Source organism: Zea mays, chromosome 9, assembly GCF_902167145.1.
Source record: "Zea mays cultivar B73 chromosome 9, Zm-B73-REFERENCE-NAM-5.0, whole genome shotgun sequence".
Taxonomy (NCBI): domain Eukaryota; kingdom Viridiplantae; phylum Streptophyta; class Magnoliopsida; order Poales; family Poaceae; genus Zea; species Zea mays.
The window spans coordinates 148,195,854-148,208,794 of record NC_050104.1 but is presented as its reverse complement, the minus strand read 5'-3'; the positions used below and the strand labels follow the sequence as shown (position 1 = coordinate 148,208,794).

Genomic DNA, 12,941 nt, shown 5'->3' with positions numbered 1-12,941 from the left:
CTATATGTTTTGTTTCAATAGGTGGGAGTAATCTGTATTTGTGGAGCTTTGCTTGGTGCTGAAAATTGTGCAAACATGAGATGGCTTCAGCATATAGCGTGCTGGAAGCGGGCACCGTGCAACTGAACCCATCCTTCTTGTAGCCAGATTCCTTATTCCAATGATGCAGTGGTTGGTAGGTTGCAGTAGATGACTACCGGTGATCCCTTGCTCCTGTCATCATCGGGAAGTGCAGATTCACCTTCAAAGCATCAGGCTCCAGCTCGGCCTTCGGTAGGCTCATTAGGCTGTCTCTGCGCAACTGATTCATTCTCTTCTTCACTGTACAAGGATTGTGAAACGTCTTCTGTCACAGTCATGGATGAAAGGGAGGCTCAACCAAGACATTTACATGAGTTGTCTGATGTGAGTAGGGTGGCAGAGCGCTTCCAGTCTGCTGATTCACAATTCTTCCATCGTCTCTCAGTGGAATGCTCTCAGAAGGAGAGGCAGCGGAAGGTTTCTTGGGGTGGCGCAATGGAGAGGCAGCATTCTCCATCATCCCTAGAGATTGGAATGGTATCTTCTTCGCATGAGAAGCCAAATCGCTCCCAGAGAATCAGGAACAAGAGCTCACAGTTTGAAGATCCATCTGAGCAAGAGCCAAGAAAAATTTACATTAATGATCCTAACAGGACAAATGATCGATATGAATTTACAGGGAATGAGATCAGGACAAGCAAGTATACTTAGATTACATTCTTGCCTAAGAATCTCTTCATACAGTTTAATCGGTTGGCATATGTATACTTCCTGGTTATAGCCGCTCTTAACCAGCTCCCTCCTTTAGCTGTATTAGAACATGCACTTGTATGGTGGAAGTTTGCTTCAAAAGTAAAGATATTGATATTTTGGATCTTAGACCCCTGAATACATGCACTTTTTACCTCAGTCCTATCGAAGAGCTGTGTAAGAAGTTGATTCAGCGAGTACGATGTGAATTTTTTTTGGAAGGGGTTATCTGTGGATGTATTATGTCATTGAGTGTGCTGCTGATCTACAAGTTTTTGTTTTAATTTTCCTTTCCTTTTTAATGCAGGAAACTCGAATACAATAGTGGCTCTGGCTGGGAACAAGGCTGATTTGTTAGATAAAGGTGGGATTCTATTTCTAATGCCCCTGCAGCTTCTATAAGCAGAGGATCCAATTATTGTACTACAGCAGTGTAGCCTGTTCAGATTTGAGCTTGTTCGGCCATTAATAGTGTTTAGAAGCCTAACAGAGTGATTCTGTGTTGATGGCACACACTTGACACCTGGAGTGGTATCACCTGTAAGAAGAGGGTACCAGTTATTTTGTCGTGATCCAGCAAGTCACAATATATTCTGAAACAAAGTAGCTAGAGCAGTAGAGCACACATGTGAGTTCAAGCAAACAGAATTATCACGAGACATACCCTATGGTGGTGGGGTTGATTCAACAATAAGAATAGTATTAGATGCATGCACTAAAATGAAACTGCAATTTAAAGCTCCTTGCAAACTCTACAAATGTTCTGAAACGGTGGATAGCAAGTGCATATGCTAACTTACCAAAAGATGATAAGGAAATATTTTTCTCAAATATGCATGAGAGCAGCAAGTGCCCTCATATTGGATATGAGTGCTATTCATAACAATTATCACCAGAAACTTGACAGGTTTTCTCCTTTTAATTATTGGACCACAATGGAAAGAAGAATACTCTAGAATTTTTTTCTCCTTTGGATGGAATTAGAATATTCACACAAAAAAACTTAGAAAAGGCCTCCAAACAAATATTGCAATTAAGACGAACAAATAATGTTACCTTTTCAGCCACTTTGGTCTGCTAGGCTTCTTATTTGTTGTTGTTGGTACAGGAACAGATTGAAGAGAAGAAGAGTTCATTCTAGAATCATCAGGTTGACTAGCAGGTTTCAGCAGAAGTGACAATCCATCCAAACTTAGAATTTCAGTGCAGTTGATCGAAAACTTTGGTTCTCTCACAACATCATGTTCTGACAGGAAATCCTGGAAAGCTTCAGAGACCCGGAATTCTGGTACGTTGAGCAAGGTATCGCTGCACCAGACTGCGACGGCTCTGCCTCCTTCAGGATGGCTTTCCACCGCCGTGATGAGAAGTGGTGGCTCCCGGTGCCTCGTGTGCCTCCCGGTGGCCTTCACAACAAAACAAGGAAGCAGCTCCAACACAAGCGTGATTGTGCAAACCAAATCCTGAAGGCTGCCATGGCCATCAACAGCAATACTTTAGCAGAGATGGAGGTCCCTGAACCTTATCTTGACTCCCTACCAAAGGTATACCATGCATTCTTCCGCGATCAGAACTCATGAATGTGCAGTGTCCACAGAATTTCTTAGTGTCAGTTCTCAACATGTTGCATTAAACTTGATTTTAGAATGGACGGTCAACCTTAGGTGATATCATATACCGCTACATAACCTCTGATCAGTTCTCCCCTGAGTGCCTTCTTGATTGCCTGGATTTGTCCACGGAGTACCAGGCCCTGGAAGTCGCAAACCGTGTTGAGGCGTCAATGTATGTGTGGCGCCGAAGGGTTGCTGCCAAACCAGTAAATGGATTGGGCCGAAGCAGCATTGCTAGATAATCGTGGGGCATGGTAAAGGACATGATGGTAGACTCGGAGAAGAGAGATCTGCTGCTAGCTGAACAATCAGAGGGCCTGCTAATATGCTTGAAGCAAAGGTTTCCTGGATTGACACAGACAAGCCTGGACATGAGCAAAATTCAGTACAACAAGGTTTTTTTATCTCTTATCTGGTTCTCCCAGTATTCCATCCATAACCAAATTACAGGTAAATAACTGACGCGGCTCTTGCTGGTGAGCAATTTTTAGGATGTGGGCAAATCAATCCTCGAGAGCTATTCGAGGGTGTTAGAAAGTTTGGCTTCAAACATCGTCACCCACATCGACAATCTGCTAAACATCGACGAGCTGAACGGACACGCTGAACATTTCGCAGCAACAGGTCGTTGAACCTGGTATTGTAGACAATTTATCTATAAAAAATGTCTTATAATAACAGAGGGAGTAGTAGTTAATGGGCGATTGCTTCATCAGGATCTGCAAAGATGCTGCTTGCTGAGATTTTTAGTGGTGTGTGTTTCAGATGCAGAGTTTCGGAATACTGGGCTGGAGAGATCAGAGGCACTGAAAAATGATCTGGAATGGTTCAGGCAACAGGGCCACACAATTCCAAAACCATCGGCCCCTGGCACCACATACACTTCTCTACTGGAAGATCTGTCTGAGGAGGACCCCCAGGCCTTTATCTGCCATTTCTATAACGTGTACTTTGCTCATACTGCTGGAGGCCGAATGATTGGCAAAAAAGGTGACCCTCCCCCCTTCTGAGAAAATGACAAAATACTGAGTAGTACATGGCATCATGTCACAACATTGTTTTGGCAAGCATAATTTACACAGCATTGGCACATTCAGGTGTCTGATGCCATCAAATCCCCAAGCATGCATATGCATTCTCTATTGAATATGATTCCTTGTGCCTTTTTTCTTTGTCGATACTACAGTGCACTTCTGGTTAGGAATATGATTACCTTTCGTTGCTGATCTGGGTAGTTCAGAAGTCTGAAACTACCTGTTCCTCCATTATCTCGTATCATTTAACACAGTACCATGTGCTCCTGGTATCTTAGGTTTCCGAGAAGATTCCAAAGACCTGGAGTTCTACAAGTGGGAGGGCAATCTCTCCCAGCTGCTGCAGAACGTCCGCAACAAGCTTAACCAAGTCGCTTCGGTAAGTCCCTGGAACCAAACACAAGTACCAAAGCTTTTTAAACTGAACGGCAGATTCTCGAAGGAAAAACTAACTGTCAAATTATTTTCCATGTACTGGTTGGTTCCTTAGAGCTGGTCTCGGGAGGAGAAGGACCACTGCCTGGAGGAGACGGAGAAGTCGTTCTCTTACTCAGGAGGCCTCCTCCGCCATATATTCACCTGATCTATCATTGCCGGTTGATCCAGTCATAAACGCTGTAAATACATAGTCCTCTTGACTGTTAAAACTTTATTACTGGTGAGGGGGATCTCCTCCCCCAGGTACGGTTTACCTGCATTCAAGTTGCCCAGTGTCTTACTTGATTTCTGGTGTTTGGTGTTTCTGTGATGCAATCTGTATTCTGTAGGTCGTTTCATGACTAATAGAGTCGACCCCTTCCAATGTCGTCAATGGCAAGAGCTCTTCCAATCAACATGCCTAGCCTAGCGTATTCGTTTTGTAGTGTGCGTACGTGAGTGCTTAGTACAGTACCAAATATAAATACTTCTTTGTGTTTTCTGTATTTTATAGGTAGGTGCCCGTGCGATGCCACGGAACATAAATTGCGAACCTCCAATGGACTTCATTTGAGACAAGTGATGCCCAAGAAAATGGGGGTAAACTGACACAGCTATCACTTGCATTACTTGCCCTATGCGCGGAAGAATCTGACACAGCTATCACCCATGAAGATTTCCGGTTAACTTGTGGAACCGGACTTCATTTGAGACAAGACAACAATACCAGTGTTGAGCTTGCCACTCGGCCATGGCACACATGAGAACACGGGATGATCAAGTAAGAACTGAACAGAATGCACTAATACAAAACGCTGGCTTGCGTTCGCTTCCTTGCTCCATAGGAAGCATAGCTGATATACAAATCGAGAAGTTTTACATATAGACTTCCCAATATGTAAATGGAGAAGTTTTTATACAAATCGAGAAGTTATAAAAATCGAGAAGTTTTACCTAGGAAGCATAGCTCCACAGTAAGAACTGAACAGAATCCAGTTTTACACGAAAACACGAGAGCAGGACCTTTTTTACTCTATATGTAAAACTTCTCGATTTGTATATCAGCTATGCTTCCTGTGGAGCAAGGAAGCGAACGCAAGACAGCCTTTTGTATTAGTGCATTCTGTTCAGTTCTTACTTGATCATCCCGTGTTCTCGCGTGTGCCATGGCCGAGTGGCAAGCTCAACACTGGTATTGTTGTCTTGTCTCAAATGAAGTCCGGTTCCACAAGTTAACCGGAAATCTTCATGGGTGATAGCTGTGTCAGATTCTTCCGCGCATAGGGCAATTAATGCAAGTGATAGCTGTGTCAGTTTACCCCCATTTTCTTGGGCATCACTTGTCTCAAATAAAGTCCATTGGAGGTTTGCAATTTATGTTCCGTGGCATCGCACGGGCACCTACCTAGTTACTAATGATGCATTAATAATGACTTGTTTATTTTATTGTTTTTAAAAATATGTAGGATAGGTAATTACATGTAATATCTAAAAGTTAAAAGCATCATCTATTTAGAAACTAAGGTAGGTAGCAGCAGCCAAAAAAAAAAACTGAGGCGCTGCTGATCTTTCCGCAGTGATCTGCGCGTACCTGGAAGGGGATCTAGCGAGGATCTGGCTGTCGATCCTCGTGTTCGTGGGCAGCCAGCTCGTTCTGCCGCTGGTGTCCTCGCTAGAGAAGAACAGGCTCAGCTACGCTACTACCGGAATCGTGATGGTTGTCCCGACCACGTTCGTCGCAACTACGTCCCGAACTCGTCCTCCATGGCTACTGATGACATCGTGGTAAGTGCACACATTAACACGCGTGGCATGGCTTCCCACTCTTCGTTGACCTGACGCATTACTCAGGTGCCGTTCTCGTGGGCGAAGACCTCCATAAAGACGACGACAGGGTGAAAGAGGACTTGACTAAGCGCATATGGTCTTTGAGCATATAGACTAGTGGAATAGCCAGGAGATAAGTGACACTCCATCCCTGAAGGACTGGAGAATGATAATGATACCCAAATTTCAAGAACTGAGCTTCTAATGTTTCCAAAGTTTCTGTACGCTTACTAACCTGACAGATATACTAACGAGTGACTGTTGGTAAGCGTACAACAACATCGGAATTTGGTTAACCTGCTGACAGCTGTAGCGGGAATACACCAGACGTTCCCATAGAGTTGGAAAATGGCAAGCGCTTACAAAAGCAAACTATGCCATCTGAATGCCAACGCCATCATAAATAGCATGCATTGGATAGCAGCACAGCACAGCAACTGAGTAAACTACAACTTCAGTCACATTACTTTGACAATGTCAAACCGGGTTTCGTGAACTCTTCAAAACATCCCTAGTTGTACAACAGCGTAGAATAATAAAACCTAGAGTCTATGCATTTCCTCTCTCTCTCTCTCTCTACACAAACAAGGATATCTCTGGTGGTTGGACAAAGGAGAAGATGGCTTCCCCGAAGACCTCGTACAGAGACCCCAAGAGATGACCGGTGTCCTGGTCCTCCTTCCAGGCTTGCCTAAGCACTGCAGAAACTCTCTGCGCGAGATCACTGCCCTGATCCCTCCGGACCGCAGCTGATGGGATGCTCTCCACCGTCTGCCCAGAGGACGAGGCCTGCATCATGCCAGGGTTGCCTAACTGGTTGGGAAAGCCATCCATGGCACCTTGCATGTTTCCTCCCATGGAAGCTGAGGCCATGGAGTTGGCTGTTGCGTCCGTTGCCATCTTCTTCAGAGGTGGCTGAGTTGCAGAGAGATCTGTGCTAGATTTTCGCTTATCTGAAATTTGCAGCGCAACATAATCTTTACTTTCAAACTCGACTAATCCAACTGCTGACAGTAAGAACCACTTTGCACTTAATTGCCAGTCAACACGTGTCTAGTGGCATATATTCAACTGATACTGTGCTTATATTCAACACTCACTTGGGTTGTTGGTTAAGACCCTTTTGTTGCTCTGTAAAAGAGGCCGCATCGACGGAGAAAGCAAACCAGGAAATAGTTTCAACCGATCATACAAGCATTTGCCTGCAGCACACTAAAAAAATGCATTCCACTGGTAAGAAACTTGGCCTGGCATTAGTTGGTGAACCAAAATACGATAAATATTATATTGACTGAGAACTCTGAACTGACCAGCAAGGCACCATAAACACGCCAAGCTTCCTTCCTTTTCATCTCGTTTTTCTGCTTCTCAAGCTGCAGTTCCGGCTCCAGAAGTTGCATATATGTCACAAGGTTGGGCAAAAGAAGGAGTCTAATCTGGTAAGCAGAAAAAACAATCAGCCAGTGCATAGGACAGACCCAGTGTTGGCGGCTCCCACATAAGTGGGATCTGAGGAAGGAATAACTAATACAAAAAAAAAAGAGTTTCAAATGGGATCTACCGCGCTGGGCCCCAGTGCAGATATCCCTTGGACAGCACCATAATGTTGTGTCAGTGATTTGGCAGGATCAAGAAATGCATGGATCAATGTTTTAGTTAACCGATTTTGAAGGTTGTGATAGACATGACCAAACCTGAAACCATCATCTTCAGTTGGTCAACAATGTCATGAGAAAATTATTAAGGCAATTAGCCAAATACTACATACAGAAAATATCAATTAGCAAAGAGAGCTAGAGATCATCATTCAGAAAATACACACACTCCATGAGCAGAGCATGCAAAAGGCTATAAATCTATCAATTCCAAAAGAAAATGGATGCATGGAAACACATAAGGCAAGATCAAGTCATGACCCACCCAACAAATGCATGAAGATAGAACTGAAATAAATCTTCTGTCCACACACAGCATAGTGAAAATATCTATTTACCAGTTGGTCTCTAAAAGGAACACTATGTAGTCTACTCAGTAGCAAAGCCATGCAATGGTTTATTGGTATGTTTTCCACTAAGATGTAAGCTTCCATGAAACTTATCATGTCACATATGACATGATCCCGCAAAATAGGTAAAATCTTATATACGGAAGAAAGAGCATGAAATGGTGGTCAAACTATTATTGACTTGACCTTCATCTTAAACCTGTCGAAAAGATACCATATTAGCATAACTAAGATAAAGCACTTTTATGGGCACATAACTGTTCTTTAAGGTCATAATATGAGAATCAAGGAATTGAAATCACAAATGCAATTGAATTAAATTTTGATAATTATACAAAGATTTACTGACACCCTTCACATATCACTCACCTCTGACATACCAAGGCAACCAAATTGGCAGAGAAGTCCCTAAGTTCCCAGTGGTTATCTGAGAGCCTATGCCCTAGCCTTTTCGCAACAATGCAAGTGATCATTGATGGCATCAGCTGGTGCAACTACAGATCAAGACAAATGCTGCTAATTTAGTACTAATACGGCGAAAAGAATATATAAAATGGCAAAAAAATAAGTCGCGCACATGAACTATCAAAACCTTATGGTTTACTACTTACATAAGGTTCAATATGAATATGTGGATTACGGAGAAGACTTTGGACTACTCTCATTAGAGCAAGTAAAACAGGAAGATCACCCAAACTCCGGGTAACCTGAAATTCAAATGGATACACACTAAGTAATGTCATATAAAAAGAAACCCACCAAAAGCAAGAAAGCTACTGTACAACCTCGTCTGCAATGAAGTAGGAAAAGTAAGGAACTAAAGGATGAAGACCAGAATCTTTTGCCAAGCTCACTAAAGCTTCTTTAAAAAGGGACGTATCAGATCTACTCATAGTAAGTTCAGCTATTTTATCAAAGTACATCTGCAAAACCAAACAGTGAATAGACATATAAGTTTCTTGAAAATATATGCGTAATATACAATGCACGGTATCATAATCAAAGTACCTGTAGTTCTCTAGATAATACATGCTTAACAGGAAGCTTGACATCAGCTGGAAGTCCATCATCTTTCCCATGCTCAGACCTTTTATTTTCAGTTGGTGGTACAATTGCTGAAATAAAATGATAATTGGCACAACAAGTATTTTTCTCTCAATATTGGAGAAGAATGTGACTACATCTTGCTAAGGAGAAAAGTAATGACTATAAATCTCTGGACAAAAAGGGCAGACCGTCAATAGCAGGATTCTCCGGTATTGCAGGCTGTACCCCCTCAATCGCTAGCCAATGGGCTACAACTGATGTGTCCAGTGGGGCTTTAGGCAGAGGACAGTCAATAATCTGCATGACACGAACCAGGAAGAAACATTTCAAATGAATGGTTTTGAAATAAGTGGTACGAAAATTTAATAATCATTAATAATGCCACTACCTCTTTGAAGTCTACCTCCCGATCATCAAGATAGAAGAGATCCTTATGTCCAACAGCTCTCTTAAAACGTAATGGATCACCAGAGGCAAATCCATATACGGGCTGATTGAGAACCCATGGACCATGGTAATGAAACAGCAGGGTCAGTTCAAACAAAATAAAGTGTAGCAGAGGAGTTAGACACTTCAATATAAAAGTATGACAAAAATTGCATAAGGAAGGCAGTTTCACAAAAACAGAAGCTAATCAAACAGCTCTACATGCTGAGAAAATTCTAGTAAGAAAACTACATCTATGAACTGAGGAACCAATATTACAACTGTAGTAAAAACAAATATGTACCAGTAAAGCAAAACCATTTTTCCTAAAGATTTCTGAAATGAAATTTCAAGATTACAAATATATGGAAGCATCATTCAAAAACTACTTGTTCGATTGTTTACTGAACCAAATATGCAAGTGGAAGGTGTAAGTTGAATACCATTTACATACCATGAAGACACTTGTCGAAATCTAAAAGTGGATTGTAGTAATGTAGTTACACGCTTTTGAAGTTCTAAACATGATTCGGAAAAACAATACAACGAAAAAAGGATCTTAAATTTATTAGCTAACAATTCACAAGTGCATAGTAGACCTACAAACATATGTTGCAAGTATCCAAAAAAATAGCATAGAAAGGTAATTCACCTCAACATTCCTGAGGCCCAGGGCACTGTCAACATCATCCGCCGTCAGAACAGTCCGCTTTGCATGCCGCATACATTTAATGGATTCCTGAGGCAAAAACACATAAAATGGGATCATCAGAATGGCAATTGAGGTAGTAAAACTGCAAGGTTTCATGAAGACTTGCATGATTATAAGCTTAGCATAAATTAGCGCAAGTGGCAAAAAGGGAACAGACAGTATCCACAAAGAAGTGAATTATGAAAACACTAGATAATGAAATATCAGGCCATAGGACACTCTTCTGTTATCAAACCCCACTAGTACTTCGACAAAATTTTGAGATCCAACTAAGTTCTACATCCCTAAAGGGAAAGAATTGTATAGACTCAACAAATTAAGCAGCATAACTCGAATTACCAGTAGAAAGAAAATAAAAAAATGACTTCACCAGTTGTGCCAGTGGAAAAACAAACAACATCTCACTTGGCAAGTTCATCCCACCATGCAGCCCTCAAAATTCCATTCCACATCATAAACAAGCACACCCTAGAACTAAAGATACTGATTTCATACAGTTGCTCGGGAGACAGTGGCGGAGCTAGGGGCATTTGTTGGTGTCATCTGACACCGATGGATTTTGTAAAACCAATAGAGAAACATTATAATATACTGCTTTATAGTTACATGATCCTATACTCTAATGGCGATGAGACCGGTAACGTTCTTAGCTAGCTTCGCCCTTGTCGGGAGATGAATCCAAACAAATGGCATGTACTTGGTTGGGAAGATGGTGAGAATGCAAGCAATCTCGCTGAGAAGCTACGGAAAACAGGGGGCAATTCCAGCCCAGACTCTTAGTATCCCGGAAAATTAAATAATGCTGATCGCATAGAGTCATTAATTTGGCCGAAGCACACAGCCTGCACTTAGCTCAGATGTACAAAAAAAATTATCGCTTGAGCATCTCCAACAATGCCTCAAACTGGTGCCTCAAATTGAAATATGAGGCTCTACGCAGGAAAAACTACTCCGGCAGTGCCTCATTTTATAAAATTTGGTCAAAAAAATTATAGTGCACCCTCTCGAGTGCCTCAAATATACTACACCGTAGTGGACTGCCCTATAATCTAGATTTGAGGCTTTACTGTTGGAGCGGAATGTTTTGTTGGTACTCTAAATTCTATAAAATATACTTACTTTAAAATTTAGGGTATTTTTATAGGTCACGTTGTTGGAGATGCTCAAAGCATCTCCAACAATGCCTTAAATTGGTGTCTCAAATTGAAATGTGGGGCTCTACACAGGAAAAACTACTCTAACAGTGTCTCATTTTATAAAATTTAGTCAATAAATTATAAGACACCCTCTCAAGTGCCTCGGGTATACTACACCGTAATGAGTTGCCTTGTAATCTAGATTGAAGGTTTTACTATTGGAACAGAAAGTTTTATTGAAGCCCTAAATTCTATAAAATATACTCAATTTTAAATTAATTGACATTTTTATAGGTCGCTGGAGATGCTTAGCCAACCAAATTCACCGCCACTGCTACAATTCCAAGGACAACCCTAGGGCGACGGCACGGAAATCAACCCTCCCAATTCATGAAAAATAGCGCCGGAATCAAAAAGTAACCTAGGCAAGGGGGGCGAGGCCTGACCTGCATGATCTCGCGGAGGCGGTATTCGACGTCAGGGGCGAGCGCGACGGCGACATCGGCACCGAGGCTGGGGATGCCGACGCTCTGAGCGATGACCTCGATCGTCTCCTTGGGCACGATGCTCATTGCGCTCCTCTCGGCCCCTAATTCCCTTAACCCTAGTTTAGCTATCTCCCTCTCGATTCTTCTCCCCAAACAAAGGGTATGTTTGGGACTTCTCTAAACCACCACTTGGAATCTATGGCCTCCACCACAGCAATTTTTTATTAGAAACAAAGTGAGTACAAGCGTGGCGTTTGGGAGACCGCTTACAGGAGACGCTCCGCATCCACTACTCTTCTCCCGGATGTGTGTGTGTGGGTGGGGGGGGGGGGGGGGGGGGGGGGGGGGGGGGGGCGGAGGCGCGGGAGGCCGCAAGGAGGAGGAGGAGACGCTCGCGCACTGGCGACGACGAGGATACCGCGCTGGCGTCGGAAAGGAAGAAGAGCTCGCGCGGGCGCCGGAGACGAGCAAGCTGCAAGCGCGACAAGGCAAAGGTATACATGTCCAAACCGGTCGGGCCTAACGGGCAGCCCCAAGCACGGCGCGGGTTAGGCCCGACCCGTACACGGCACGGTATACGACGGGCTCGGGCCGGCCTGGCACGACACCCAGGCCGTGCTTGGGCCTGAGTCGGGGCACGTCGTGCTGAGCCCGAGCACGGCCCGTTTAAGCATTCGGCCCATTCTAGACCCGGCCTCACATCAAAATATCTATCCCCGTCTCCGACTCCCCGTTACCCACTGCCGCACATTCCAGTCTTCCACATTTCCGTCTCCTCTCTCGGTCGGCCCTCGCCTTCTCCGTCACACTCGCGGACTCGCCCTCTCTGGATCTCCTTTGTGGACGCTCCGGTGGCTCCGTGGATCCGTGCTTTGTGCTCGTCGGCCGTCGACCGTCGTGTTCCTCTTGCTCCGGTGAGCCGACATAGCCCCTGTCTGTAAGTTCGACTACTTCTCGGCTTCTCCTAACCCTAAACCTAAACTGGTGAGTGTTGGTCGTCGGTGACTTTTCGGTGCTCTTGCGATTTGTTCTTAGATCTCTTGTTTCCTCTCGCCCTCTCCGTCTCGCTTCTTCGCTTAGGGTTTGTGCCTCCCCGAATCTGTGCGACTGTGCGTGCCTCTCCGGCTCTCCGTCTCGCTTCTTTGTTCTGATCTGCTCTGCCTACACTCATCCAATCCTCCTTGACCTCAAACAACATCAGCTCTGCCCCTCTGGTTGCCCCTCGTCGACGACTCCGGTGCTCCGGCCACTCAGGTGAAGTTCTATTTTCCTAGATCTACTACCATTGTGCTCTTGATTTTGATATTTTGTATTTTATTTCTACGATTTGAAGGTCGTTGAGGAACCGGTGACGTCGTTGAGGAGACGATCAAGTATCCCTCCATCTCCATGGATCTTGATCCGGACGCCGAGGCGACGGAGCGTGAGCTTGAGGATCACAACGAGCGTTTGGATGAGTTGGCCT

The 12,941-nt window shown here is 43.8% G+C and overlaps 1 protein-coding gene, 1 long non-coding RNA gene and 1 pseudogene across 2 annotated transcripts; 2 read left to right on the top strand and 1 right to left on the bottom strand.

Moving 5' to 3' along the window:
• Window positions 1-2,093: 2,093 nt before the first annotated feature.
• Window positions 2,094-3,016, top strand: LOC103640375 (rop guanine nucleotide exchange factor 7-like; annotated as a pseudogene).
• Window positions 3,017-3,712: 696 nt separating this feature from the next.
• On the top strand, window positions 3,713-4,229 carry LOC103639346 (uncharacterized). Its single transcript, XR_559383.2, has 2 exons — window positions 3,713-3,797; window positions 3,909-4,229. It is a non-coding gene; the product is annotated as an uncharacterized lncRNA (long non-coding RNA).
• Window positions 4,230-6,101: 1,872 nt separating this feature from the next.
• Window positions 6,102-11,785, bottom strand: LOC100217288 (uncharacterized). Its single transcript, NM_001348793.1, has 12 exons — window positions 11,435-11,785; window positions 9,793-9,879; window positions 9,103-9,204; window positions 8,903-9,011; window positions 8,676-8,782; window positions 8,453-8,590; window positions 8,279-8,374; window positions 8,037-8,161; window positions 7,224-7,356; window positions 6,973-7,098; window positions 6,763-6,874; window positions 6,102-6,615 (listed from the first exon to the last, which is right to left on the bottom strand). The coding sequence occupies exons 1-12, from the start codon at window positions 11,558-11,560 to the stop codon at window positions 6,239-6,241; spliced, it is 1,638 nt and encodes a 545-aa protein (NP_001335722.1). The 5' UTR covers window positions 11,561-11,785; the 3' UTR covers window positions 6,102-6,238.
• Between the last annotated feature and the right edge of the window lie 1,156 nt (window positions 11,786-12,941).